Here is a 23,227-nt window from a genome sequence, read left to right as displayed (position 1 = left end):
AACACACATGGCAAGAAGTAGATTTACATTTTTCTGTTATGTTGTACCAGAAGAGTTAATTTTACTCAGCGATAGGATAGCTTGAGGATATCACACAATGTGACTCCTTAAGACCCAAATCATAATGATATGCTAAAGTATTCAAAAAGATAAGCAACCGCAGGACAGGCAGTCTATTTCCATAATTTCATGGCAGTATTCTGCATTACATGTCTTTATTAAATTAATTAGGTAGAGAGGAATCTTAAAAGTCAACTCATGGTGACGTTTTTCTAAGGCAGGTCAATAACTGAAGCAGATAAACTTTAGAGATAGGCAAGTTGTTCCTTGCAGCCTGTCCTCTTACAAATATGGGATTTACATTACTGGATACATATTCCCAAGTAAACTGGTTAGGAAATTCCAGTTGGGGTGGACAGACTTTCCTCCTTTTTGGATAAAATACATCGGGGACACTCACTGTTCACAAACATGCAGCTCTTGGCAGTCTGAAACAAATTTAGCTTTCTGTCCTGAGTAGTAGTCTCTGAAGTTGACAACTTAAAGAAAAGCAAAAGCGTCATACCTTGATGTGCTCAATGCCTCCCATATTCATCCAGGCCTGCGCTTGGTCTGGGTTGAGCTCCACAGCCCGTTTATAGCTCTACATAATATGAAACATTTTTAGGTTAAGAGTCTGAGCCTTCAAACAAAAGCAGCGCTGGAGGGGAAAGAGAAACTAAGTTTCCTCTCCCTCTGAATCCATTTAAAATATAATTTCAAATTCTTCTCATATACAATGCCCAAGCTGAATTCCAGTTTGTTTACAGCAGAGGTGACCTAACATACTGCTTCACCGCTGAGCTCACCTCGCAGGTTTTCTCTGCCCACGGTGCCACATGTGGAGGCACACCAGCCCCTGCGACCCTCTGCCTGCCACCCTGCCCCACTGGGGTCTCCTGCACGTCAGGGTCATTTCCTCGGGCAGGTGCCTGCCACCCACAAGCCACATGTGGGCTGTGGTGCTCCTTATCTGCAAGGCTTTACTTGGAGCTGGCAGCAGACTACGGTACAGGCACCTGCACGGAGGTTTCACAAGGACCGGAGGGCAGTGCTATCCCTCCCCACTGCTTCTGCCACTGTGCATGGGAGAAGAAGCAACGAGGACCTTCTGGACTCTGTCAAACAGCACTGTTTTTGTGGTGTCACAGCAGGAAAGGATTCAAACCAGGATTAGACATTTCCAGGGATATCGAGAGTATTCAGAACGGCCCCAATAACAATGTTCTGTGCTATTATTTAACGCTAACATAATTTCTGAGCTATCAAGCCTCCTGCTCCACAGAATAAGCCGATCTCTCAGCTATTAGGCAATGAGGTGAGATATAACAACATGGTGGACTTGCACAGGTTTCAGCTGAGCCACCTGGAGATGGCCGTTGCCAGTGAGAGGGGCTGGGGCTGGATGGACCAAAGGTTTAGTCAGTGCAACAAGGCCTAGGCTCCTCCATAGTCCCACTATGACTGTACTTAACCTCTCAGAGAAAGGAGCTGTATTTCCACACAGCAATGAGGAAAAAAGTTGCAACTAAGTCTGGCAAAGTTAGCTGCCCCATAGCTTTAGCTGTACCACTGGTGAACCGGTGAGCTCCCAAGGCCAACAGCCAGGGTGCATGCACCAGGGAGTATTAGAGGCAATGAGATAACTCTATCTTTTAACCTACAAAACTACCTGTAGGGCTTAGAGCAGTCATACCTCGAAAGCCTTGTCAAGGAGATTCTGTTCTCTTAGCTGGTTTCCTTTAGTGAAGAAGAGCTCTGATATTACTTTTGGATCCTTTGGTTTTAGCTGAAGAGCTTTTTCTATAGCTTCAAGTGCCTGTGAAAAAGCAAGAGGGCATTGTGTTATTGTATTCTGCACCTTTCCACTTGTCATGCTCTCCTCACCACCAGGGCCTCCCAGCATACGAGCCATCTTCCTCCTTTCCTTGTTTGCCCCACACTGTTAACACACATGGAAATGAGCTTTTTCGATGCCAGTGGGTGATGGGCAGTGGGGCTGACAGCAGCAGGAACAGTAAGTGGTAAGAAAAGCACACTGCTTAGCTTCAGTCCCAGTACCTAGACAAACAGAAGGTTTTAGTGAAAAAATAAATTTACTGGATGTGCACTAAGGACTAAGGAACGTGACATGTCTCTGGAGAGACAGAATGTAAAATTCAGCCTGTGCTCGGTGTGTGAGCCCTCGGGACAAGGGTACCCCGTGGCCACAGTACCTTGGCATAGTGCTCCTGCTTGCTGTAGATGGCTGACAGAAGGCGGTAGCACTCCAGACACTCCACATCCTCATTGAGTATATGGTTCGTCATCTTTTCAGCTTCCTTCGTCCGCCCCATCATTGCTAAAACCTGAGCCTACAGAGCCACATTATAAAGGGTTATAAAGCTTAAATAAGCTTATATAATGCTTAAAAAGCTCAGCGCTCCTTAATACATGATACAGCACCCAGCAGCTGGTGCTCCACTTTCGTGGCCCTGCCCTGGCCGAGCTTGCCCCACACTCACCAGCGCCAGTCGGATCTCTTTGTTCGAAGGCTGCAGTGATGCCGCTTCTCTGTAAACCTGCAACGCTTCTTCATACCGCCCCGTGTTGTAATACAGAGCCCCCAGCGGGGACAGGATTTCAGCCTTCCGGGATACCTTCAGTGCCCTGGAATTTAGGAACAAGAGATACTTCCAAGTGATGTGGGGATCAAAGCAGAAAAGCGAGGTGTGGCTTGTGCTGAGATCGAGCAGCAAAGCTCTGCACTCTGCATGGTACGCTCAACCCACCCCAGGGAGCACGAATTTAAGGTCCCAGGAAGGGATGAGTGTGCCCACAGCAGCAATCCCTCTGGCCACCTGAAAAGGGGAGAGGGCCACCTTCAAAGTGCATGTGAGCATGCAGCAGGGGTGGGGATAGCTGATGGTGGCAGAACCTGGAGAGTGTGAGCACAAATCTGGATGCCAAAAAGGAGGAAAAAAAACCCAAAACAAACAGTCCACCCTGCTGCATACTGGGAGTCAGAGCCTGCCTACTGGCACATTGCTAGGAAGGGCTTGAGCTCCTGATGGTGCCAAGGTTTTGGTGCTGGGCTGTGCGGCAGTTATGGCTGTTACTGGTGCGGCACTCACAGACCAGCTTTGAGCAGGGTGGGAGTCATGCTAACAACCTGCTCATGCCACCGAGAAACCTCCAACTTTATCGTTAGAGCATCCCCCAGCCAAAAGCAGCAGTGTGTCCATCCTGGGGGCTTGGGAACGGTCCAGGGAAGTCAACGCTGCCTGAGTCCATGCTGCCTCTCCAAGCACTCCCCAAAAATAGTCAAATAAGCAAAGGTAAATCTGGTTTCAAATAGATGGAGAAGGAAGGGAGGAAAACCCAAATATGCACTGACAGATTCACATGTCAGAGGCTTTTTAGCAAAGACAAGCCGTACAGGGGGAGGAGGGAAACCTCTGTCTCCTGTCCCAGATTCTTACCGCTTGTACCACACTTCGGCCTCTTTGTTCTGCCCCAGGGAGCGGTGAAGCCTGCCCAGGTTCACCATGGCCACGTGGTGAGAAGGACTGAGGTGTATGGCCTCCCTGTAGTGGGACACAGCTCGCTCGGGAGCCCCTGGAGAGGAGAACAACCATTAAACTGGTGCCTCAGAAAAATCCTTTTGCAATTCAGCATGCCCTGATACTCTGGGTTTTCTTTCATCTATTGCTGTATGTGTGGGAACCATTTTGAGAAAGAAATCCTGTCTCAGCCTTTTGAGATTAAGTGTAATGAAAATTGCTGTCCAAACTAAGATTTAGACTCCAATATTCAGAGACAATCCTGAGAAATAGATTTTCTAGGGGTGGGTTTTTGCAAGTCAAGGGTACAGTCACCAGAAGAAGACTCTTGACTGAAAGCACCCTCTGATCATGCTGCAGGGGGATGCACCGCCATGCTAAGGACAGAGCTTAACCCCAGAAAGGGGGCTGGGGTGCATGTCCCACCTCCTGGGAGAGCATCTTTCCACCCCGGCCCACTGGAGAGACCAGCAACAGAGACACAGAGAACAAGCCACCCAGTATTCCCCACAACCCCACCAGAGCTGCCAATAGTTTCAGCTCTTTCCAAACAGAGACTATTCCCTCCACCTCTGTTGCATTGGCCCTGCTCAGTCTCTGTGCATTGCTCAACAGAACTAGCAGTAGCTGCCAATGACCAGCTAATTCCCACCTTGGGGGAATAAATCCCAGACCAGAGGTGTCCAGGTGCCTATTTCGGAGCATGTAGGCACCACCTCTGTGTTGCAGCAAAGCCATTGGGTGGCACTGCTTCGCTGTGCAAAAATGTCTACTGGTGCAAGGTCCCGCAGTCCATGACATCACCGAGCACCACAACAAAACACAACACAGTGCAAAAAGAAAGGTGCCAGACCACTAGCCCAAATAGTATATTTTTTTTTGTCTAAATAATGGCTTTCCTCAAGAAGGATCTTGCAGTGCTACCCTCAGGCAGGGCCTGCTGACTACCTACTAAATAAATGAATGGGGCACAGTATAAAGTTCCAGCATTTCAGCAATGCGAATATCATATTTTTAACCCCAGCGCTTGTTTGATTGGTTTGCACGCTCTAGACCAGATAATCTCCTGATGAAAACTGATACTTACAGAGTTTTGTCCACCAAGAAAGCTTTTGAGTATTGGCATTTTTTAAGCCAAATCACTTCACAATGTATTTAATTTCATTTCTAGCTGGAAAGCAGAACTTGAAAACAGCCTGCACGTGTTGAGGCACTGAACGTATGCTGCTGTGGGAATTTTATTTTCATAGCTTTTCAGATCTAGTTTGGTTTTCCTGAGACTATCTATGCAACATAAAAGTAACATTGACACTTGTTGGCATCTCCTTCATAGGAGAGAGGAAGGGCATCTGTAGGGAGATTTAGATGCACTTAAAATTCATCCAAGGCCAACGACATATCTTTCAGGGTAGGACTTTTTCCAAACATCCAGCAGCAGCTTCCAACTTCTCCCACCACTGAGCAGGCAGATGTTCTTGAAAATCATATCTACAAAACATCCTGCGAAGCAGCTGGCCATGCACCTCAGTCCGTAAGTCAGCCAGTGCCTCCCCTGCTTAACACATAGGGGTAACGTGCATCGTTAAGGGAGACACACTGAGCGTCTATGACCACTGCAGAGCTGTCTGGAGTTATAGCTCCCCAGAGCTGACACTTGCTGGAGGCTTGTTGCACAGACTCCTGCAAGTTAATTGGCGTGGTGCTTCACAGCATCTCCCTGTGCCCGCCGGGGAGGAGCGCAGCCTGTGACGGGCTCACTACCAGCCACTTCCTTCACGCCTTGTCATGTCTCCAGGAGGGTTATTTACACATCATGCCTGAACTATCAAAAGTCAGTGGGTCTTTTTCCAGTTGTTTGTGTGTAGGGAAGTGTAGGAGTAAACCAGGAAAAGTTAGTTTTGACTTTGGCAGAATACACAAGAGCAAAAAATGGAAAGTGCACTGCGCTGCGTTTGAAACACAGTTTTTGGCAGGAATAGGGCAGTTTATCTGGGTTGGCAAACAAAGATGAGTACAACGTCAGAGTGAAATTACTGAGGAATTTTTAATATTTGCAAGCTTGAATTTTGCCAGGGCACAAATTCAGAACCTCAACCTCTGTCGCTAATGCCACGATGCCTTTTTTGATTATGAATACTCATTTTGGCTTCATATTTATTTTACACTGGTACTACAGAAGAGCGATGGCTGAGTGTCAGCTCAGAGGTAGGCCAGCCACAGACTGACGGACACCATCGTCCTTTCTTCCCAAGCACCACCAGAGCCGATCACAGTGTGAAAGGGGCAGAATGGGTAGCAACCACACACTTTAAGCCTACAGTATTTCATCACTGAGTCTCAGCTTTGTTCTGGAGGGACCGCAGTGAGATAGTAGTTTCGTTTCCACTAGTCATTTGTCAAACTTAACCTTGCTTATAAAGCTGTCAATAAAGGGCAGCAATTACAGTGGCATTTTTTTGTTGTTGTTATGTGGATGCCAGGAAGTGCCTGAGTCCAGGGAAGTTGGATGGGAACCAGGAGCCCAGAAAAGAAAGGCTTTGGGTGTCATCACGGAGCTGCTGAGAAGTCAATTCACCCCACAGTATCTTATGTTTTGTTTTCACAGATGACTGTGGTTTAAAAGCCATGTTTGTTTTTATAGCAGTGGCACTCAAGCTTTACAGTCAAAGAGCTGCTTTGTCACCAAGTAGAGCTGCAAGTGCTCCAAAGGCCATAATGATCCACTTGTGTGTCTAGGATTTGGTTTGATCTGGCCATGCTTTCCTGGAGAAACGGCAGTATTGTTAGGGTGCCGCCCAGCCCAAATTGAAGAGGACAACTGCCTGTGTGAAGATGGTGAGAAACACTGACGGAAACAGCTGGGCTGAATGCCACTGCCGCACAGTGCCTGCACTGATTACAAATTTCAGTATGCTGTGCCATCTCAGCAGCATGGGGACATTTATTTCCAAGCTACAGTGGAGGCACATCTATTGCTTTGGAAGCTTTTGACACCCTTTTAGATGTGTACTGCTGAATAAAAAAAATCAAAGCAAATAAGACAGAGAGGAAAAATCCCTTGCTCCTTCTCACTTACCGGTATCAACCAAGAAAACACCGTAGTTGTTATGCAGATCGGAGCTCTCTGGACAGTTCTCTATGCCAGCCTTATAGACATCCTCTGCTTCCTTAAGCCGTTCCTTAAAGGAGAAGGAGATTTCTTAGCAGTGGCAGAAAGGGTGTCAGCATCATTTGCCACATACCTGCATTTTGTGACAATTGCCTTGCTGCAGGGGGAGCTCGGGGCGCCAGCCCACCCCACCTTCTAGGAGGCCAAAATTTTACCCCATGGCGTGGATGCTATATAGCTGCTGTCTGGCACCCCAGAGCAATTCAGACAGCTTTCCCCCATACATTCGCAATTGGAGCTGCCTGTGAAACAAAAATAACAGCTGGAAAAGGTGGCTCCTGTGCAACGTCAGCGAGCCCCAGCTGGGCACGCACCCAGCCAGGAAACACACAACGACAGGGGTTGTGTTCACTCTGTTGAGAAATACCTGTCATCTGGGAGCTGATATATTTTAATTTATTTGTTTAATGAGCATCTCACTGGCTAACTTTTCCCCTCTGGAACTCTGCTGTTTGTTCCCTACGCAGCAGGGAAAATATAAGGAACGAAAGCTTGGCGTGTGTGATGGCCGGGGGACAGGGAGCTCATGCAGGGAGATGAGGGAAGCTGGAGGAGGATGGGGACAATGAAAGAGTGGGGAAAATCTGACAGATTCAGATTAAAACCAGGCATTGTAAATGCATGAGATGTAGCTCACTGGGATTGATGGGACGTGCGACTGCGCTGATGCACTGAGGCCTTACATTTTGCATAGATTTCAAGGAGGTTTATTGGTGCTAAGCATTTCTGGAAAATACAGGTCTTTTCTTTGGGAACACCCTGCCTACAGAAAGCGTCCCACTGGCTGGGGTCTGTCTAGCCTGAGCTACAGGCAGCCCGGTCCTGAAATGAAAATAAGGTATCTCATTTGGATCAAACAGCAACTTAATAAGGTTTCCATTTCCCTCCAGCCAGGCAGTGTGTGCCCACTGCCTGCATGATCACTACCACGGGTTATCACGGTCTTCCTCCCCCCCTAATCTCAGAGCTTTGCTGTTGGGTGTATTTATGGAAGGAGGCTGTGAACAGCAGAGACAAGCATGGTGCAGAGGGGTGACAGGCAAGCCTCCAGCGCCAAAGATGCTTTTTTCAATTCTTCCCCTCCTGTGGAGCAGCACAGCCCTACGGCGGCAAACTTCACAGCCTCCTGACGATGCTCCCAAGCAAAATCAGCCAGCCAGCTCTCTGCCGAGGAAAGCCTGGAGTCACCAAAGCAGACCTCCTGCTCGGGAGCTGAATCCACATTGAAATAAGAGGTCGGTCTATTCCCAGCTATGGACTCTCCCCTCCTCAAGTCCTGCAAATCCTGGAGCCTATGGGGCTTTCTCTGGATTTAAAGGGTGTACGTGATGGCAGGTTTTCCTCTGTAGCTGCTTAAATGTGTGGACTCCTTTCTCACCTCCTATTTCAGAACTGGAGAGCTGGAATTAATCGCATTGAAAGAGTACGACTTGATGAAAGCACACGGTTTGCCATGGTTAAGTGCTTTCATATTTACATGATAGAGGTCAGCCAGCAGAAAAGATAGTGTGTGATAAAACACAGAAACACATTTTTAAAAAGTGCTTAAGTTTGGACATTTCGTATTTATTTATGCGAATTTGACATCATTATCCTGCAGGGTCAGGAAAAGTGTAGCAATCGTCAGAATTGACTAAAATGAAGAGAAATTTTTTGAGAAAGCACCTGTGTCACCAAGACATTAACAAGCACATTTTCAAAGATTTCTGTATGAGTTTCTCTTCCTCTGATTTTAATTTTCAGCCAAGGAATGTGGCTTTGTGTGCACGTATGTCAGTTTTCCTCATTTTATTTACTGATCATAAACCCGATCTTTAAAGCAAGGAAGGGCTGTGTTAAACTGGATTAGCAGTGTCCCACGTCAAAACATTCACAGTCACCGATACTGAGTGCTTTTAGCATTTTTATCATGGCTGCATTGCTTTTTTGGCATCTAACATCCTGGCCCTGCACTCCTCAGGCTCAGCGCAGAGCCTGGGATGATTTCTCTAACAAAGCGTTTGCATTAAGGGCAGTCAGAAATTGGGAAGGGCGGGCCCAGCTTTTTGTGCCAGGGCTTTCTCCCTCACAGCCTCTCCTCTTCTTGGGAGAAACGCTGTAACTTCATCAAGGCTTGATTCTCATTAACACTTAATAATGCCGCTCCCAGACCTTCATGAAACATTCATCAAGCTCACAAAATTCAGAAGTTTGGCTTAAAAAATGTATGAGATTTTTATGATATTAAAAAAATTATGCATGTGAGGATCTCTCAGTTGAACTCCAGGGGTTTTAAGTCTGTTTTTTTATGGCTCAGTTTTTCAGTCTGGTTATTGCCTGAGTAGGCTCTCCTCTGTAACTAAGTGCGTTAAAAAGTTTCTTTTTCTTAGTGTAGGCCGATATTATTACACACACACACAAAACATCACTTGAATCCAGAAACTAGGGCCTGAAAAGAGGCATCAAGTAGCACGAGATGGCTGATGAAACTGCAAGAGCTGGGAAGAAGATGCTTTTCAAGTGCATCAGAGTAAATCCTGGGGAAGCAGTGCTACAGGAGCGGTGTGGAAACAGCAAACAAAAATGACTGATTTCTCATATTAGCACCACTGCAGTGATCATAGAAAACAACAATATATTGCGACTGCGTTATGATATCAAGCAGAAAGAGCAATAAGAAGGGCAAATATTTATAAAAGGCACAAGCAAGCCCAACTGTTTTATACAATGTGGTGGGCTTTTTTTCCATGTCAGTTCTGGCTTCAGAGTCAACTATCAAGGAGAGAAAAGGGCAATTACATTGAGTTACAGGCTAATTCCCTGGCGCATGAGAAATTCCTCTCAGTAGCATTTTTTACAGTTGTGGGAGGAAAGGACCCATAAGCCCCATTTCGGATTCATCGTCTTTAAGATAGGGGGGAACACACTGTGCGGGATTGACCAAGGCAATACCGGCACTATTTCACTGAGCCACATCCACCCGTTTCTCCCCCTTCTTAGCCTCAGTGCAAAGCTGGAGGAGCAGCAGTTTGTCATGGGCACGGTCACCTCATGTGAGTTATTTTAATGTTCCACTTATGGCACTTCAGCCCCTTTCTATCACATCCCAGCGAGAGGGAACCAGTTTGTTCTCCCTTCCCCAAAGCTCCATAGTGATGCTGTCCATGCAGCCTACTGCATACTGCCTGGCATCACAGATACCCCTACAGCTGTGAGATAGACTCTGGGCCACAGGCAGACAGAAAAACAGATTTGTCACTTTTAGCCCTTTTGGACACTATAACTTGGACAAAGAGGAAAACCCAAAACTGAAAAATGGGGTCCCATCATCATCCTTTGTGCTGAACATGCAAAACTTCAGCCCATACCCCTCCAGGAAGCGCACAGCGTTAGGATGCGATTCTGCAGCCCACAGCCACGGGCAGCAGCACGTATTTGTAGGACAGCCCTGTCTGCGGTCACTAGGATGGGTGTGCGAGGCAGGAGCTGCACAATCAGGTAGTCATCTGCTGTGGCTGAACATGAGACGGTGTTAAAAGCCTGAAGGAAATTGCTATTTTCTGAGGAAATTGTACTATCTTTTTTCCCTACCACTTACTCAAGTCACAAGAGGATGAACAATCTATACATAAGAGTAGATGAATTATTGCTGGACTAACTAATGGCATTTGCTTTGGGCAGAAGGTCTCAGGACTCTATAATGGTTTTATTGCTCTGTTGACCTTACAATCAATGGTTCTAATTAATAATTTCAATTAATATTAAAACCAGGTATTACTGTGGAGGACTCATTTCCTCTACCTGCAGGAGACGGGCTTATTCAAAACACAGTTCTCATTCAATAAGGCTCTTCTTTCAATTCATACACTATATTTCTAGGTCCCTGCAGCTGATATTGATAACATTCAAATATTTGAAAGTCACTTAAAAGGGAAAATAAAATAGCACATCTTTCAGTAATCCGCATGTATCATAGGTGAATTTTGCAGAGTGCGCCTACATCATTAAAGAAGCCTAAACCAGAACAAGACCTCTGCTTATAGTTTTGCTGAAATGTATCTACTTCCCTCACAGAGAGATTTCACTAACCAGATTAATGGAAAACAGTGAAAGATAATACTCTTTTCCTTTGTCTGTATTTGCATTTGGCAACCTTTTAAGAAAGCTGTAGCACCCTGTGCTATGACACAGTTAGCTCTGAAACTTGGGGGAGAAAAAAATCAGTTTTCAAAAGGTTTGTGGAGGTGTGCTGGAGGTGTGCAGTTATCAGGACCTTGTCACCCACCCCTGTAGCCCCAGAGTGGGGCCACTGGTTGTGGCTGCAGTCCGTGGGAGCAACACCCAAAGCACAGCATCCCTTATCTGCTGCTGCAGGCGGGGAGAAAAGCAAGGCTTGTTGCTCTCGATGTGGGCACCCATGCTTTGTGGCTTCTTCTGAACTCAAGCATTTTGTGCCTCAATTTCCCTTTTCCTCCATGGGGACAATATTTCACCTCACAGGGACATTGTAGGAATAAATTACCTAACTACAGAGAGTAGGGAGAGCACCGAGTAATGAGCACGGGGAACAAGCCCGAGAGGAAATGAGTAATCCTGCCTCCAGAGCGCAGCCTGGGCCCTGCACAGTAAATAAGGCCTGGGGGCACATATTGAACAACGAGGTTAAATAAAATATCGAACAGCTGCTCATTAAGAGCAAAATAAAGCTAGCGAGCCTTCCCACCCTCTGTATGTGACCATCTACCACGGTAATTAAGGGCCGTATTCTGATGCATGTGTGCAAGGAGCAGAATTCGGTCTGCAGAGGCCACCTGGTTTCTGACATTTCCTAGCTTTGGAGTGATTTATTATGAAATCTCAAGGTTATCTACGTAGGCGTGTGTGTCTGAGGGGGAAGGGAAGCGCTCACCTATTCTGCTGTCACAACATTCAAGGTGCGATGGATTAAGACTTTGCCATAGACGCAGGGAGCAGCAGAGAGGGTATTTACTCACAACTTCAACAGTGATTTAATTCAGAGCCACATCGTGTGGGTGTAATTACTCACTGCAAATGAGTTGCCTCCTATCCCGAAAAAGTCATCTCTAAAGCAGCCCGAGAGCTCTCTGCAGACAGCCGCGGACCCACGCCTGCCACTGCATGTGTGCAAGGCGAGGCTGCTCCACTGGGATGCGCAGGAGGTGTTGCGGCTGCGGCAGCAGTGCATACACACACGCAGAAGGCACGAGAGCTCGAGTGATGCCCGTTACCTGTTCAGCCAGCAGTGAGGCCAGGCTTGAGTAAGCATCTGCGAACTCTGGGCCGTACTTAATGGAGTCCCGCAGTAAGATTACAGCTTCCTCCTTCTTCCCTTGGGACCTGCAGGACAGGGAAGAAGGGAAAAAAAGAAACGTTTCTGTAAGCACATGTTTAGGTCATCCCACTGATTAACTACTTTAAAGAGATGTGAAAGTCCCCAGCTTGACCTTTTCAACAAAGACTAAATGATTCACTTGCGCCTCCTCTGCACAGTGCGGGTACCCAGCATCTCCTCGGCCCATCGCTGTTTCCATATGTTATTCTCAGGAGCTGGGAGGACATAGGCTTTAATGAATCAGCTGTTTGGTCTGCTATTCTGGTGACTCTCATACTGAGCACTATGCAATGATCCCAGTAAAGACAAAACACCCCCAAAACAGTGTATTTCTCAACCCCACACACTGAAGAGCAAAAAGGATATTATTTTGTACAGGCCACATGCTCTGTCTGTTGAGTCATAACCACTAGATTTTGTAAACTTCTCCAGTTCTACTGTACACCTCCTCTCAATATTTCTCTTTATGGCAAATACGTAAAATTCTGTCCCACTCATCCCATCAGGAGTTAAAGTTACATGAAGGACAAGATAGCAAAAGTGTGCCCAGGCATGAAGTACTGCACAAGACCCCCTCAGCGATGTCCTTGGGAAGTCGCGTGCCCTACGGGAAGGGATGCTGTTGGGGTAACACTGGGTTTGCAGTCAGCTTCTGGAGGTCGGGCCCCAGTCATGTCACTGAGGCACTGACTGACCTGGGAACAGGACATTTGCTCTCACCAGCCCTCCTCTCACATCAGTAGGCTGGAGACACCAAAACATTTACATTTCCTTAAAAAAAACCCTGCAGAGTCTTTGCATGTTCCTAGACAATGAGTGCTGTTACAGATCCACTTATGACTTAAATTAATACTTTGAAATTAAGATTTTGCTAAGTTAAATCTGCCCGGGATCTCTAAATAATTCCTTAGCAAGTCGATCATTAGGCTAGAGGAGTTTGTTCTTCAGATCTTAAGGATTAAGAACAGAAATAGTTGAGAGATGGCTATGCTGATGAGCTAGGTTTTTTCCCAGCATTGCTCTGCATTTATTGCCATGGAAAACAGAAAAGGTTTCCCGAACAAAAAATCTAAGGGTTTTTATTTATTTGAGCTACAATTTCTCCAGGATCACTCTGTATTTCTTTGCTTGGAAAAATGAGAAGGTTTCCTGAACAAACATCTAAGGATGTTTAGCTGGACTGGAACAACTTTTTCCTTGTGTTGGGTGTACAAAGAATATGAATAGCAGGGCTTACAAAAAGAAACAAAGGGCTCTGGGACACAGAAAATATGTGAACACCTTGCTGCTTTGGCCTTAGATTTCATCTGAGTGACATGGCCAAGTAACTAGATCTTGTTTATAAGGTGCAAATTTCAGCTGATAATATATGTAGCTTTGCAGACTTTTTCCCTCTCTAGTTGTGTAACTGGAAGAATATTTTGCCTCTGCATTAAGCTAAGTAAAACCAGTTGTGCTAGTCTTTTTCTTCTTCCGCTGGTGTTCCATATAAATTACACGAATGAAGCAAAAACAAATAAAGAACCACTTTTCTCCTACACTAATTAAAGACTAGCTAGCTTGTCAATTTATAAAACTTTTGGATCCCTTGGCTGGAGTTTCATGACACATTTTTATAAATCAAAAACAGATGACTGCTTTATAAAGGTATTGATGTTTGGCAAAAAAATGTAGGAAACGCCAGCTACAGAAATAAAAGGATTAAGTGATCCACTCAGCAGCAGTAAAAGTTCCCGTTAACCACAAGCATGTACTCTGAACATGGGGCAGCCCTCTTAATTACTCTTTTTTTCAAAATGGCCTTTTTTTTTTTTTCGTTTGATCCAACAACAATGTTTGTCTCCTGGAAATGGGGGTAGAGAGGGAAAGATTATGGCATCTTTTTATGTGACAGACTGAATTACATTAAAAAAAGCAGATCCAGTAGTTTCTCAGAGGGCTCAAGGCCTGCAAGATACCAAGCGCTCTGGCCAAGCACTTAAACGCATACTTAACTTTTATGTATGCGAGTTGAAAATTAATTACTGGCTGAAGTGCTTTCCTGGACCAAGACCAACACTTTGCAGGATTGAGGCCATTGCTTATATAAATCTCCTGCAATTTGGGAGAGCACAGAGCATTGGAAGAACAGCCTGATACACTAACTTACCATAAACTGGGGATCTGGAGCAGGAAAAGCCAGGTAATGTATACCTTCGCTGTGACAGACAGAGGAACAAATTCAACTGACACGAGGAGTCTATGATCACTTAATCCAATTTTTCCCCAAATTACCCTGCCTTACAATGTCCTCTCCTGACTCCCTCTTCCACTCGAGCTCCCAGCCTCCCCTCTACAATCGGCGTGCTCGAGCTGCAAGGAACAGCTCTTTCCAGCAGGAGCATGTCTTCCATATGTTTGGAAGTGCCCCGCAGTTGGAGAAGCATCAGCTTAAACCACCCCGCAGAAGTCTGGTGATGCACGAGGCTGTGGGCTGTTAGCACCGGACCAAATTTCATTTGCAACAGGAAGAGTAACCCAGGAATTAGTGCTCTAGAGGACTTTTTAACTTTCAAGATTTGTTTTATTTTGTGAAGTTAGTTTGACTGCATTAAAGCCAGAAACACAGAACTCTACAAGGACTCTACAGCTGTTCTGAACATCTCATCTTGGTTTCACACCATAGTCCAAGGGGAGCTTGCAGTGTCTAACTCTGCCTGTCTGAAAGGAAGCTCTAAGCCTGTTTGACTCCCTGGTTTAAAACTGATTCAGATAATTTAGATGCACTCCTTTGCCATTCATCTACACTATGTGGATGACACCAAAGTGGGGGAGCGGGCAATACACTGCATGGCAGGGCTGCTTTTCAGAGGGACCAGGTCTGACAGGAACCTCATGAAGTTCAACAAAAGCAAATGCAAGTCCTGCGCCCAGAGTGGGATAACGCTGTGCGCAAGCACAGGTTGGGGGACAACTGGGGTCCTGGTGGACAACAAGTTGACCATGGGCCAGCAATGAACCCTACATGGCAAAGAAGGCCAACAGTGGGTCCAGGGAAGTGATCCTTCCCCTTTATATGACACTTGTGAGACCACATCTGGAGCAATGTCTGTCCAGAGTTGGGCACCCCAGTGCAAGGAAGGCATGGACTTACTGGAAGAAGCCCAACAGAGGGCCACTGAAGAAGGTCAGGGCTAGAGCACCCGTTGCATTGAGGAGAGGCTGAGCGAGCTGTGTCTGTGCAGCCTGGAGAAGAGAAGGCTCAGGGGTGACTTCAGTGCTGCCTGCAACTACCTGGTTGGAGGATACAGAGAAGCCAGAGCCAAACTCTTTTCAGAGGTGCGTGGTGACAGGACAAGAGGCAACAGATGCAAATAGGAACATGGGAAATTCTGATTTGATATAAGGAGAAATATTTTTCACCATGAGGGTGGTCAAACACTGGAACAGGTTGCACGGAGAGACTGTGGCATCTCTGTCCTTGGAGGTGTTCAAGATTCAGCTGGACACAGCCCTGAGCAACCTGATCCAATTAGACTTGCTCTGAGCAGCAGGCTTGACCAAATGATCTCCAGAGGTCCATTTCAACCTAAGTTATTTTTTTACTCTACTGTAAATTTAACACTGCCAGAGTTTGGTGGTTTTTTTTTAATAAACAGGCTACAACGTGTACATGATACCGACGGATAACTACAGCACTTCATGCAACGCAGAGTATCCTAACCAGAGACCGTCCAGAAAGCCAGATGCAGTATCACTGAGCATTATCACTCTGTTTGCTTCTTTGAATGGAAGGGAGGAATGTTTCACTCTCTGAAAGATCTTAAATCTCAATACACGTAATATCTATCTGATGTTTTTTAGCATCTTCAGACAGTTACACAAGCCTGTGTCAGCACATTCACAGACATACATATCCCAAAGCCTGTGTCGGCGAGGGCAGACAGTCCTCCTTCCTCTGAATAGATGGGTTTGCTAAACTTGGGCTAAATCATGGCAACAAATGCACAGGACACCTTGTGTGTTACTCTGCATTCAGAAGGGAATCAGTCCTTCAAATAAACGCAAGATTTCAGTGGACTGTTTCTAGGCATTTCACTTTCCCCTTGAAAACACAGCCATGACACTCTCAAAGCACGTAAGAGTTATGAGGCTTTTCTTCATAAGAAATAGTGTACTGAATATTGGAGTGCTTTAGGTATAGATAGATACAGTACCGCAAAGAAGTTCTCTCCCATTCTTTCTGCAACAGAAAGCCGAGATAAATATTTACTTCAAATGTTCATAATATTTTATTTCTTGTCTCTTTACAGAATATCCCACAGGCTACAAATTTGTGAGGTATTCTGAATGATATTTATCTCAGTTTTTCAAGCTGTATCTCAACAAAACTGAATCTATATAGAGGAGTTAAATATTTATATCATGGGAGACCTCAAAACAAAACACAAGAAAGCAACATCAGGCTGCTCGGTGTCTGCATCTGTTCCTCTGTGAGAAATCTTACTTTTAGGTAGGCCATCTTCTGAGTCTATTTTAACTAAGAAATCTGTTGGCATTGTTTAATTATCTGCTCTCCAATATTTATATTAGGCAAGAAAATGATGACATACAACTTTATTTTAGGATATGTAAGCAAAACCAGAGGCTTATTCAGCCACTACCCTGCACTGCTTCCTGAGAACATCCATCTTGTGGCACATAGCTGTCTTCATTATGTACAAACAGAAAACGGAAACATCCTTTTTCATCTAGGACTTCCACGAAAAAAACTTAAAAATTCCACCCTGTGGTTGTCAAAACAGATTTTTACTCAAGCTTAAATCACAAGCAATGGATGCTTAAATAGAGAGGTTATTTACAGGGAATAATGAGAGGCAGATTCCCACATGGGAATAGCAAACGCAGCCTTCCAAAATCCTGGAGTTCCCCTTTCTCAGCACTCCAGAGGAGGTGAAATTTAATATCCGCCGTCAGATTTCCATGCTACAAGCAGGGGTGGGTATAAGGAACTCAGCAGAATTCAACTGGGAATTCCCCATGTCAGACGGTTTCGTTACGTGTCTCAGTACAAGTAGTGCTGTTGGTGGACATGCCTTAAGTGCTGCAGATCTGGCTCTTCCTGATCTGCACCATGCACTGAAGCCTCTGCAAAGAGGACAGAAAATGCTTTTATGGCTTGACCATTTATCCTCTATCTGCCGTATGTTTGAAAATCAAAACACTCTTCATAATGTCTCATAGTACAGCCAGAAAGTAATATCTGCCTGTAATATTCTGCAGATTTTCATTTATTACCTAGATTATGCTAGCATTTAGTGTCTGCAGAATACCAGTTGCCCTATATACATATATATGGAAGGATAATTTAGAGAGCCAGGTAGAAAACATAAATAAAGACAAAGTTGTAGGAAGGGGGAGCTTGAAATCTCTGCCTCGTTCCCATCTGGTCATCTCACAAGTCACCTCATGCTCCAGCATGGCTGATGATCTCTGCTACTTTGATGGATGATCCAGGAAAGGTCCTGGCAAAGGGGTGTGGTAGACATTCATATAGGATCTGCCTGCGCAGCATCTGCTTTACATATGTGCTAATCCCTCCACCAAGAACTCTACCTATTTTTAGCAGATTTTTTAAAGCTGAACAGGGAAATGAGGACACCCAGTTTCCATTGTAATTAATACTATTGGTGTGCCCAGATGCACTAGGTTGTTTTAGAAGCCTAAAAAAAGGTCTAGAAAATGGGAGCAAATGGGGAAAAGGGCAGGCAGAACCTAAGCGCTTTCTTTTAATGGGTTCAGCACAAGCATCACACACCTTTAACATACTGCAATATACGGCACCACAGAAGAATGCAGAGCACATACAGTACAACAGGAGACACAATATCTTAACTATCACATTAGGAAAACCATGACATATTGCACACAAAACAAACAGCAGTTTTAAGAGATTTTCCCACATGTCTCCTTTGTGCTTTGCCAGTGCAACAAATCCAGTTTCTACCCATCTGCTGGGTCATAAGAGCCCATCAACAGGCCAGATTTAAGGGTTATTGACATGGGATGTTCTGGTGCTGCTTCTGGCTTACGTCCTTTTGTATTAATATCTTATTTTTAAAAAAAAAAAATCACAGGGCAAACATGATAGATTAAAAGGACAATATGTATTTTTAAACAGCATTGCCACCTAAGATCAATTTCAATCAACCAAATCTGGTGAATAATACAAAGACCTTCCATTTCCTTTGTAATAAGACTGTCTTTACCATTTTCCTTTCTTGTGAGTATTTCCAGTAAAGCACTCACCTACTTTCTATTTAAGAATTACTCAGCTGCCATATTCTAACACCAAATCATCAGGTTTATTTGTAATATTATTCTGATAACTTCTCCACTACCGAATGAACCCGGCAGAACTTCAGCAACACACTTAATATCTGTCATATAATCTCACACTCAAAGTAACATTTCAGAACCAGAGAGATCAAGTACGTTTTGATGAGACAGTGCCACTTTAAAACCAGCCCAACACTAAAGCCCGATCTGCTCTAAAAGATTTACCAGAGACATATTACCAGCAAAATAGGTGCAGTTTATATCAGCAAAAATGTACTTCTACTGCTGTAGTTTACGCAGTTCTTATCATACTGGTAATCTCCTGTAGATTTAAGTTCAGTTTTTAGACACGGTTAGTCAAATTAATTTGCATGATTGTGATCGTCTCCGATTCTCCTTGCTAAAGGCTGACACCCTAAATAATAATGAGTGAAATCATGAGCTGATTAACTTGTCTTCTTGCTCAGCAGAGTAACCATACAGGGATGTAAGCCAGCTTTCCCCTCAAATCCAGACCCACCCCCTCTGCAATGGGATGAACCTTCCGCAGCTCTGAGCATGTCAGAGTTAGGTGCTTATGCCTAAACTACGCACTGACCTTCCACACAGCTAATGAGGAGAAGGGGGAACTTGCAGAGAGGGATTTATTTGATCTGTGTTATTTATTAGATCTGCATCAGATGCCTGCCTCTGAACAACATGGCTTGCTCCACCTCTCCATTGAGATGGGAGTCTCAGGTGACTCGTTGGGTTTAGGCACCTCATTTTCTGATGCCTGATTTGGAACAAGTGAATTCCCTCCAGCTGAAATACAATTGTAAGCAGCACCTGAAGTGACGTGGCAGACAGCATAAAGATATCCAATCTAAGCCTCACCTTTGTGCCAGCACTCTTGGCCAGCAATAAGAAAGAACACCATTCCTTCACCAACTGGCAGAAAAAACTACTTTGGTGATGTGTGTAAAGAGACTGTAAGTTTCCTTGGTGCCCGTTCTGCATTGAACTTACTTGAGCAGGTTGCCGAGATTGAAGAGAGCTCGGTTGTGCTGAGGGTTTAACTGAAGGGCCCGTCTGTAGTAGTCCTTTGCCTCCACCACGTCTTTGGTCAATGTCCCCAAGTTGTTGAGAGCACTTGCGTGACGAGGGTACAGTCTAGGAAAAATGAAATATCAAGTTACAGAAACTCATTAATTGACAAATAAAGCTGAGGTCACTAATGCTGCCACCACTGCTGTCTGGTGCTCGGGAGAGTGAAGGATGTCAGCTAGGAAACACTGTTTTCCCTTCATTTGCTGCAGGTCCGGATGGGATCCTGAGGAACCTTTTCAACTCCCAAAGAGATTGCAAATCAGATCTTCTCTTACAGTTCCTGTATGCCTCCAGGGCAAAAGGGAACATGGAACAGCTTTGAAAACCTATTTTACCCTCCAAGCAAAAGGCAAAGTGACTAAAGCAGCTTGAACATCTTTATTCAAAATGTTTTTCAAACAACCAAGAATGGCTTTGTCAAAAATATGTTTCCAATGGAAATATGTTTTGACATATACAGAAACCAGCACAACACTATTTAAATTGATCTGGTTTGTTGTTTTTCTTTTAATCAGTTTTCCACAACAAAAGTGACAATAAAGTGCAAAAGGAAACTTGAAATCAGCTGTTGAACAATGTTTTCAGGACCAACCAAAAAGAAAAAAATCTGAAACAGACTGCTTAACAGTATGAATTCCCTAAGCTTCTAGTTGTATTTTTTTACCACTTGGTTCGGTTCTCCTTTTAACTGATCTGTTGATCTTGACATCTACCTGTTTCAGTTATAACACTACATATCGGGCCCAGTGCATCTCTGTTAAAATTCTCCATGAATTAAGAAGCACGTCATGGTCCGTTCAGCTGCTTAAATTCTCAAAGTTGTGCTCCTACATTAATATTTTGGTTTGTAGGTCTTTCACCAGAAAACTCTAGAGGTGAAAGTGATCCAGGGCAAGATTTAGCACCCAGGACCTTTTGTGTCACGGATGGGTGAAAACTGAGGTTCCTTATGATAAAGAAATAAATCTATGACGGTAGCCCACAGAGGTCCCAGGCAAGCTGGGAGACCAGCCGTGCGAGAAGGTCTGATGCGCTGGTATGAAACGGTGCACAGGTGCTCGCCCACTGCTCTCCTCCAGATGATCGTTTCATTCGTGATAGGGAGGAAGCAGGTTAAGATGGTCAAGGCTTCGGTTTGAGAAGATCCAGTTGCAAATCCTGCTGCCACTACAGATTTTCTATTTCGGATCAGGACAAGTCATCTGACATTTATGTGCCTTAGGTCCCTGTTCATGGGAAAGTGATGTGGATAATGACATTAAAAGTAGTTGGCTATGATAGCCCAGGGTACAGCATGAGGAGGGGCATTTAAAGGAAGGAGAAGGGATTAAGACTCTGTAATACAGTCTGACTCTAAAGTTTGCAACTGTTCTTAATCTAAGACTTTCCATGGTGGTTTTTTTTTGCCTGGAGTTTTTCATAATGTCAGTCCACCCCTGGGATTTTCTGTGCTTAAGTACCATGAATAATTTAGCATTTTATACACTGCTGCAACATTTGTATCAGTCACATTTTCGCTCCACCGCACATAAGTGATTCTGGCAGGGTCTTACTTGAGGGTGAAGCTGGGAACGTGCAAGGGAACTCCGGGAGAAGTGGACGTGCACCAGTAACAAACCCAGGATGCTGCCTACAACTAAGTAAGTGAAGAGCCCCAAAATCCTTTTTCCACCCAACACCAAGCTTAGTGGACAACCGCAAAGCCACATAGTCAAGGAGAGTGTTCAAGGATGCAGCCACCTATGTTTTTTAAAACTTCGCCTATTATACTGACAAAGGATAAATGTAGCTACCACCACTCATAGTAACTAATGACTGCGGACTCTGTCAACTTCCTTCCCGTATAGATAAGCATCCTGTCCCTCCGAGGTAACCACTTCTGCTGCAAGCTCTCAGGTGCGGTTTACACGTCTCAAGTGTCTGCATTGCCCAGTGGCCATTCACCCACGCTACCTGCACTCCCTGCTCAACTGATTTTTGAAGAGTTCCCTAACTGATCTTGTCACAGAGGAGCAAAGAGTAGGAAATCCAAGGCTAGACTGCAGCTGGCACAGAAACAGCATCACTTTCCATCACTGAAGCTACCCAGCGAGCCGGCGCATTTCAGGATGTGAGAGGCAGCCTGCGCTTGAAGAAGCATCAGCAAAGGACAAGACGGTGATAAGAGTATAGCGTCGAGTCTTGACCTTGGCCCTAAAATCCACTGGTCATCAAGGCTAAGCCTTCCCAGCTGAAGCAGGCTGGGAGAAATGCTTTCCACAGCAACAGCAGGGGAGCAGTGGAAAGGACCAAGCTTGCTTGCTCTTCAGCACTTGGGATGCAGCTGTGTGTGATACCGTGACCAGGATCTTGAGCGAAAAACGTCCTGTCTACCTTAGGCCAAATGATCAGGGGCTCAGCCTTGTTTCCCATTTCTTCCATGGGATTTTGACATTGTTTTGGACCAAAAAAGGTTTGGGAGTTATATTTTGGAGGCTTTTTTTCCAGTTGGCTATGATAAAAGCCGTGCACTAGTTCTGTCAGTACTCACACATAAAACCAGCTCTAATATCTGACATGAAGTTGCTTGAGTTATGAGTGGGCACAACTATTTCAGACAATTCTTGGGAAAGTCAGAAACATATTAACATTTTACAGCCCTAAACCTGATGGTTTTGCTCTCAAACTTTCAGAAATTAATTCTGTTCTTGGCCTCTAGTGCTCCCGTGACATTTCAGGCCCGCGAGATTTGCTTGCACCAATTTGGAGAGGAATGAAAACTCAAGATTAAAAAAAGAGAACTGATTTCACCTTTAAATTGCACAGTTCTGACCGACAACTCCATAAATACACTTCTGAGCTCAGCACTAAAACCTCTCAATAGCAAATCACAGGATGCAAGCACGACTCCCATGTATCCTGGGCTCTATTTCTTGTGTTTTACATTTATTCATTACATCGCATTGCCCTTTTCCAGAAATGTAAGTGAAAAAACAGAACCTCAGCTAGCACAAATTGTCAGATTAAACCCGCTTAGCATCTGGCCCAAGGAACTTCTGACATTTGCAATTTTACATAGCTGAACAAACGTTAAGAGAAAAACCTGAGCACAGTGAGATAAGGCAGTGTTGTTGGGCTTTGCCATTAGGGTTCTGTTCTTTATGCTTTTATTTGGAATATTACTTCATTATGGCAGTAGAGCAAGATGCCACTCAACTGAGTTTGGCCCAGAGCATAACCAAGCCCTAATAAAGTAACCAGAGCCAGAGCCTGAGCCCATGACCATCCATGCTGTTATACTGTTAACATGATCCCTAACCGTTTTACACCACCCTCAAATAGTTCCCAGGAGTGGTTCAGGGCTGAGCCCAGACCAGGGTCTGGTCCCAAAAGCCAGCTTGGGCTCAGCCCCTGTCTCTCAGAGGACACAAGCACGTACTGAATGCTTGCAGGTCAATTTATGCCAGTTGACCTCAGAGCTAGAGAATGAGGCCCAGGCCCTTTTTATTTATTAATATGGATGATGACTAAAGGACTAATGGCCTTACTCAAACTACCCTCTGTTCATGCACGCCCACTGCTGTTAATAACAGCTTTCTGGGGATAAAACCAGAGCAGAACAAACTCTCATGGCTGGATTTACAGAGCACCATAAAACTTGACCACAGGTGACTAATTAAAGCAACATTTACTAAAAAACTCTCAAAATGTTTCTACATTACGTGCAGGTACGCCATTTGCAAACTGGTTTGCTTTTTG

The 23,227-nt window shown here is 44.9% G+C and overlaps 1 protein-coding gene across 2 annotated transcripts in view; it reads right to left on the bottom strand.

Annotated features, from left to right (window-relative positions):
• Positions 1-23,227, bottom strand: part of TMTC1 (transmembrane O-mannosyltransferase targeting cadherins 1) — a 150,442-nt gene that overhangs the window by 5,534 nt on the left and 121,681 nt on the right. For both annotated transcript variants that reach the window (XM_087767160.1, XM_087767159.1), the window contains exons 12-19: positions 19,409-19,552; positions 11,979-12,087; positions 6,658-6,760; positions 3,501-3,636; positions 2,544-2,688; positions 2,256-2,393; positions 1,736-1,858; positions 566-643 (exon numbers count right to left, since the gene is read on the bottom strand). In XM_087767160.1, coding sequence (XP_087623286.1) covers positions 566-643; positions 1,736-1,858; positions 2,256-2,393; positions 2,544-2,688; positions 3,501-3,636; positions 6,658-6,760; positions 11,979-12,087; positions 19,409-19,552 — 976 coding nt within the window. The remainder of the gene's footprint in view (positions 1-565; positions 644-1,735; positions 1,859-2,255; positions 2,394-2,543; positions 2,689-3,500; positions 3,637-6,657; positions 6,761-11,978; positions 12,088-19,408; positions 19,553-23,227) is intronic.

The sequence above is a fragment of the Nipponia nippon genome, unplaced genomic scaffold (genome assembly GCF_047370975.1).
Source record: "Nipponia nippon isolate SJK-2023a ecotype South Korea unplaced genomic scaffold, ASM4737097v1 scaffold_3, whole genome shotgun sequence".
Lineage (NCBI taxonomy): Eukaryota > Metazoa > Chordata > Aves > Pelecaniformes > Threskiornithidae > Nipponia > Nipponia nippon.
Note: the sequence above shows the minus strand (reverse complement) of the source record. Positions and strands in the feature narration are given on the sequence as shown.